Source organism: Hylobates moloch, unplaced genomic scaffold (assembly GCF_009828535.3).
Source record: "Hylobates moloch isolate HMO894 unplaced genomic scaffold, HMol_V3 SCAFFOLD_337, whole genome shotgun sequence".
NCBI classification, from domain to species: Eukaryota; Metazoa; Chordata; class Mammalia; order Primates; family Hylobatidae; genus Hylobates; species Hylobates moloch.
The window spans coordinates 24,119-31,567 of NW_026652612.1; the positions used below are offsets into that span (position 1 = coordinate 24,119).

The window sequence follows — 7,449 nt, forward strand, 5'->3', positions numbered from 1 at the left end:
ATACATACATACATACATACATACATACATACATACATACATACATACTACTTAAATGCCTTTCTCTGAAGACTCTTATGTCTGTGTCCATTCTGGGTAGGTTTCCATAGGCTGATTATTTTTCTGTCCATGGATCATGTTTCCTTGACTGTTCATGCTCAGTAATGATTCATGCCAGATGTGAATTTTACCTTGTTGGGTGCTGGGAATTTTTGCATTCCGTTTTTATTATTATTATTATTATTATTTTTGAGACAGAGTCTCGCTCTGTTGGCCAGGCTGGAGTGCAGTGGCACGATCTCGGCTCACTGCAACCTCTGTCTCCTAGGCTCAAGCAATTCTCCTGCCTCAGCCTCCCGAGTAGCTGGGATCACAGGTGCGTGCCACCACGCCCAGCTAATTTTTCTATTTTTAGTAGAAACGAGGTTTCACCATGTTGGCCAGGCTGGTCTTGAACTCCTGACCTCAGGTAGTCCGCCCACCTTGGCCTCCCAAAATGCTGAGATTACAGGCGTGAGCCACTGCGCCTGGACTCTTTTTTTTTTTTAAGTAAACTTTCTAGCTAAGAATATATGACTGTACATTGTATTTTCTATTGAAAGACTTCAGTTGTCTGATTAATAAACTTCCCAAGTACTTAAGAAATTCCATAAATCTAACAAATTAAATGTATATTTTTTAAAAACTTCCCCACACATAGATGTTTCTATGGGTCTAATTAAATGTTTACGTGTGTTGAATCTTAAGTTCTCTTAAATGTTTTAACAGTTTACAATCTTAGCAAGGTTCTAATGGAAAATCACAAATCTAAATCAACCACTCACTTATATATTTCAAATTGCAATTACAATCTTCGCTTTTTTTTTTTTTTTTTTTGAGTCTTGCCCTGTCACCCAAGCTGGAGTACAGTGGTGTGATCTCGGCTCACTGCAACCTCTGACTCCCAGGTTCAAGCGATTCTCATGCCTCAGCCTTCCAAGTAGTTGGGACTACAGGTGCACATGCCACCATGCCCAGCTAATTTTTGTATTTTTAGTAGAGACAGGGTTTTGCCGTGTTGGCCAGGCTGGTCTTGAACTCCTGACCTTGTGATCCGCCTGCCTCAGCTTCCCAAAGTGCTGGGATTAAGGCATGAGCTACCACGCCCAGTCAGTTGGCATGTTATTCTAATAGGTCCTATTCTCTCTTTCTAGAAATATTTATTTATTTATTTTAGGGACAAGGTCTCACTCTGTCACCCAGGCTAGAGTGCAGTGGTGCCATCATAGTTCATTATGAACATGATCTCCTGGGCTCAAGTGATCCTCCTGCCTCAGCCTCCCAGGTAGCTGGGACTACAGGCACATGCCACCATCCCCAACTAATTTTCATAAATTTTGTAGAGACAGGGTCTCACTCTGTCACCTAGGCTAGAGTGCAGTGGTGCAATCATAGCTCATTGTAGCCTTGACCTCCTGGGCTCAAGCGATCCTCTCCCCCCAGCCTCCCAAAGTGCTGGAACTACGGGCACATGCCACCTGCACAATTTGACATTGCTGGACCTCCCCCAGGCTGGGGAGCAAATCCCCTGTACCATCTTCTTGCTTTACTTTCTGGGGCAGGGTCCTGATGGCTGATTTCTAACTGAAATCAGCAGGCTGGTTCAGGGGCCAGGGACTTTCCAGGGCAGGGAGTAGAGACTCAGAGGCTTCAAGAGAATGAAGGAGGATCGTGGCTCTGGGATACTAACTGCCCTTTGTCTCTTTCAGACCTCAGCATGAACGGGGCTGTGTGGGATGGAGGAGGGTGGATCTCCCAAGGGGACCTCTTGAAGCCTCAGTGCCAACAGCTGTGTCAGAACCTTGAGACAGGTAAGGCAACAGACTCCAAGATCTGGGAAGGTGACTCACCTGCGAAAGGGCTAGAGCGACCCCTGCCAGGCTGGTGAAGCTGCCACATTTTACAGTGTGTGACGGCTTGAGATCTGGGGCCAGGAATTACAAGGCAGATGTGGAATCACCCAGGCAGGGACTGTGGAAGAAAGGGGGTTCAGGTCGAGTTCAATTCCTAACTGCGTAGAAGGGAAGGCAGGAGAGACTAAGACACTGGAGAAACTAATTCCACTTCTTCCTGAAAATGGATGACATCCCTCATCTGAACACATTTTCAGTAAAAAGCCCAACGACAACAATCACTCCTGACATACAGAACCATAAGAAACTTCTAAACAAAATATCATTGTATCTTAAACAGTTTCTGCGGCAAACGACGTCACAGGTACAACACCTACAAACGTTGTGGAGCCACGAATAAGCACCGACATGCCCATGTCAACACCGAGTGAAGAAAGCACTTCAACCACAACGGTTTTTGTCAGCATCGCACCTCTGACCAATTTTGAGACCTCCACGTCTTTAACATATAAGGTTGATATGAGCACACCTCTGACCACTTCTACTCAGGCAAGTTCATCTCCTACTACTCCTGAAAGCACCACCATACACAAATCAACTAACAGTGAAGGAAGCACTCCATTAACAAGTATGACGGCCAGCACCACACAGGTGGCCAGTTCAGACGCTATCAACCTTTTGAGGACTCCTGTTAAAATCAGCACACTTGTGACCATTTGTGCTCAAGCCAGTTCGTCTTCTACAACTGCTGAAGGTCCCAGCATGCCAACCTCAGCTCCTAGTGAAGGAAGTACTCCATTAACAAGAATGCCTGTCAGTATGATGCCGGTGGTCAGTTCTGAGGGTAGCACCCTTTCAACAACTCCTGCTGACTCCAACACTCCTGTGATCACTTCTACTGAAGCCAGTTCATCTCCTACAACTGCTGAAGGTACCAGCATGCCAACATCAACTTATACTGAAGGAAGCAGTCCATTAAAAAGTATGCCTGTCAACACCACAGTGGTGGCCAGTTCTGAGGCTAACACCCTTTCAACAACTCCTGTTGACACCAGCACACCAGTGAACACTTCAACTGAAGTCAGTTCCTCTCCTACAACTGCAGATGGTGCCAGCATGCCAAGCTCAACTCTTAGTGAAGGAAGCACTCCATTAACAAGTATGCCTGTCAGCACCATGCCAGTGGCCAGTTCTGAGGCTAACACCCTTTCAACATCTCCTGTTGACACAAGCACACCTGTGACCATTTCTACTGAAGCCAGTTCATCACCTCCCACTGCTGAAGTTACCAGCATGCCAACCTCAACTCCTAGTGAAGGAAGCACTCCATTAACAAGTATGCCTGTCAGCACCACGCTGTTGACCAGTTCTGAAATGAGCACACTTACAACAACTCCTGTTGACATCAGCACACCTGTGAGCACTTCTACTGAAGCCAGTTCACCTACTACAACTTCTGATGGTGCCAGCATACCAACCTCAACTCCGAGTGAAGGAAGCACTCCTTTAATAAGTATGCCTGTCAGCACCACGCCTTTGACCAGTTCTGAGGCTAGCACCCTGTCGACAACTCCTGTTGACATAAGCACACCTATCACCACTTCTACTGAAGCCAGTTTATCTCCTACAACTGCTGAAGGTACCAGCATACCAAACTCAACTCCTAGTGAAGGAAGCATTCCATTAACAAGTATGCGTGTCAGCACCACTTCGGTGGGCAGTTCTGAGGCTAACACCCTTTCAAAAACCCCTGCTGACTCCAACACTACGGTGACCACTTCTACTGAAGCCAATTCATCTCCTACAATCGCTGAAGGTACCAGTCTGCCGACCTCAACTCCTAGTGAAAGAAGCACTCCAATAACAAGTATGCCTGTCAGCACCACGCCGGTGGCCAGTTCTCAGGCTAACACCCTTTTGACAACTCCAGTTAACACCAGCACACCTGTCACCACTTCTACTGAAGCCAATTCCTCTCCTACGACTGCTGAAGGTACCAGCATGCCAATCTCAACTCCTAGTGAAGGAAGTACTCCATTAACGAGTATACCTGTCAGCAACATGCCAGTGGCCAGTTCTGAGGCTAGCACCCTTTCAACAACTCCTGTTGACTCCAACACTCCTTTGACCACTTCTACTGAAGCCAGTTCACCTTCTACAACTGCAGAAGGTACCAGGGTGCCAAACTTAACTTATACTGAAGGAAGCAGTCCACTAACAAGTATGCCTGTCAACAACACACTGGAGACCAGTTCTGAGGCTAGCACCCTTTCAACAACTCCTGTTGACACCAGCACACCTGTGAGCACTTCTTCTCAAGCCAGTTCATCTCGTACAACAGCTGATAGTGCCAGTATGCCAACCACAACTCCTAGTGAAGAAAGCACTCCATTAACAAGTGTCCCTGTCAGCACCACCTCAATGGCCAGTTCTGAGGCTAGCACCGTTTCAACAATGCCTGTTGACACCACCACACGTGTCACCACTTCTATTGAAACCAGTTCATCTCATACAACTGTGGAAGGTACCAGCATACCCACTTCAATTCCTACTGAAGGAACCACTCCATTAGCAAGTATGCCTGTCAGCACCATGACAGTGGCCAGTTCTGAGGCTAGCACCCTTTCAACAACTCCTGTTGACACCAGAACACCTGTGACCACTTCTTCTCAAGCCAGCTCATCTTCCCCAACTGCTGAAGTTACCAGCATGCCAACTGCAACTCCTGGTGAAAGAAGCACTCCATTAACAAGTATGCCTGTCAGCACCATGTCAGTGGCCAGTTCTGAGGCTAGCACCCTTTCCACAATTCCTGTTGACACCAGCACACGTGTGACCACTTCTACTGAAGCCAGTTCCTCTCCTACAACTGCTGAAGGTACCGTCACGCCAATCTCAACTCCTAGTGAAGGAGGTATTCTATTAACAAGTACACCTGTCAGCACCAAGCCGGTGGACAGTCCTGAGGCTAGCACCCTTTCAACAACTCCTGTTGAGTCCAAAAGTCCTGTGGTCACTTCTACTGAAGTCAGTTCATCTCCTAAGCCTGCAGAAAGTAACAGCATGCCCACCTCAACTTATAGTGAAGGAAGCATTCCATTAACAAGTATGCCTCTGAGCACCACACCAGTGGCCAGTTCTGAAATCAGCACCCTTTCAACAACTCCTGTTGACACCAGCACATCTGTGACCACTTCTTCTCAAGCCAGTTCATCTCCTACAATGGCTGACGGTATCAGCATGCCAACCTCAACTCCTAGTGAAAGAAGCACTCCATTAACAAGTGTGCCTCTCAGTACCACGCTGGTGGCCAATTCTGAGGCTAGCACCCCTTCAACAACTCCTGTTGACACCAGCACACCTGTGACCACTTCTACTGAAGCCCGTTCATCTCCTACAACTTCTGAAGGGACCAGCATGCTAACCTCAACTCCTAGTGAAGGAAACACTCCATTAACAAGTATGCCTGACAGCAGCACGCCAGTAGTCAGTCCTGAGGCTAGCACACTTACAGCAACTCCTATTGACACCAGCACACCTGTCACCACTTCTACTGAAGCCAGTTCATCTCCTACAACTGCTGAAGGTACCGGCATGCCAATCTCAATGTCTAGTGAAGGAAGTACTCCATTCACAAGTATCCCTGTCAGCAACACGCCGGTGGCAGGTTCTGAGGCTAGCACCCTTTCAACAACTCCTGTTGACTCCAACACTCCTGTGATCACTTCCATTGAAGCCAGTTCATCTCCTCCAACTGCTGAAGTTAACAGCATGCCAACCTCAACTCCTAGTGAAAGAAGCACTATATTAACAAGTATGCCTGTCAGCACCACGCCGGTGGCCAGTTCTGAGGCTAGCGCCCTTTCAACAACTCCTGTTGACACCAGCACACCTGTGACCACTTCTTCTGAAGCCAGCTCATCTCCTACAACTTCTGAAGGTAGCAGCATGCCAACCTCAACTCGTAGTGAAGGAAGCACTCCATTAACAAGTATGCCTGTCAGCACCACAACAGTAGTCAGTTCCGAGGCTAGCACCCTTTCAGCAATTCCGGTTGACACCAGCACACCTGTCACCACTACTACTGAAGCCAGTTTCTCTCCTACAACTGCTGAAGGTACCAGCATACCAACTTCAACTACTAATGAAGGAACGACTCCATTAGCAAGTATGCCTGTCAGCACCACGGCCTTGACCAGTTCTGGGGCTAGCACTCTTTCGACAACTCCTGTTGACTCCAACACTCCTTTGACCACTTCTACTGAAGCCAGTACATCTCCTCCAGCTGCTGAAGTTACCAGCATACCAACCTCAACTGCTAGTGAAGGAAGCACTCCATTAACAAGTATGCCTGTCAGCACCACACCAGTGGCCAGTTCTGAAATCAACACACTTTCAACAACTCCTGTTGACACCAGCACACCTGTGACCACTTCTTCTCAAGCCAGTTCATCTCCTCCAATGGCTGACGGTATCAGCATGCCAACCTCAACTCCTAGCGAAAGAAGCACTCCATTAACAAGTATGCCTGTCAGTACCACGCCAATGGCCATTTCTGCGGCTAGCACCCTTTCAACAACTCCTGTTGACACCAACACACCGGTGACCACTTCTACTGAAGCCCGTTCATCTCCTACAACTTCTGAAGATACCAGCATGCCAACCTCAACTCCTAGTGAAGGAAGCACTCCATTAACAAGGATCCCTGTCAGCACCACCTCAATGGCCAGTTCTGAGGCTAGCACCGTTTCAACAATGCCTGTTGAAACCACCACACGTGTCTCCGTTTCTGTTGAACCCAGTTTATCTCCTACAACTGCTGAAGGTACCAGCATACCAACTTCAATTCCTACTGAAGGAACCACTCCATTAGCAAGTATGCCTGTGAGCACGCTGCCACTGGCAAGTTCTGAGGCTAGCACCCTTTTAACAACTCCTATGGACACCAGCACACCTGTGATCACTTCTACTGAAGCCCATTCATCTCTTAAAACTTTTGAAGGTACCAGCATGCCAACCTCAACTCCTAGTGAAGGAAGCACTCCATTAACAAGTATGGCTGTCAGCACCACGTCGGTAGTCAGTTCTGAGGCCAGCACGCTTTCAGCAACTCTCATTGACACCAGTACTCCTGTCACCATTTCTACTGAAGCCAGTTCATCTCCTACAACTGCTGAAGGTACCAGCATACCAACCTCAACTCCTAGTGAAGGAAAGACTCCATTAGCAAGTATGCCTGTCAGCACCACGCTGTTGACCAGTTCTGAAACGAGCACCGTTTCAACAACTCTTGTTGACACCAGCACACCTGTGACCACTTCTTCTGAAGCCAGTTCATCTCCTACAACTTCTGAAGGTACTCGCATGCCAACCTCAACTCCTAGTGAAGGAAGAACTCCACTAACAAGTATGCCTGTCAGCACCACGCCAGTAGTCAGTTCTGAGGCTAGCACCCTTTCAGCAACTCCGGTTGACACCAGCACACCTGTCACCACTACTACTGAAGCCAATTTCTCTCCTACAACTGCTGAAGGTACCAGCATACCAACTTCAACTC

General features: G+C 47.8%; 1 protein-coding gene across 1 annotated transcript; it reads left to right on the forward strand.

Annotated features, from left to right (window-relative positions):
• Positions 1 to 5,708: 5,708 nt before the first annotated feature.
• On the forward strand, positions 5,709 to 7,425 carry LOC116464252 (mucin-17-like; the record flags this gene model as incomplete). The annotated part of the gene is made up of 2 exons (XM_032147553.2): positions 5,709 to 6,894; positions 7,045 to 7,425. Coding segments are annotated over exons 1-2 (1,567 nt in total), but the record flags the coding sequence as incomplete, so codon positions are not given.
• Between the last annotated feature and the right edge of the window lie 24 nt (positions 7,426 to 7,449).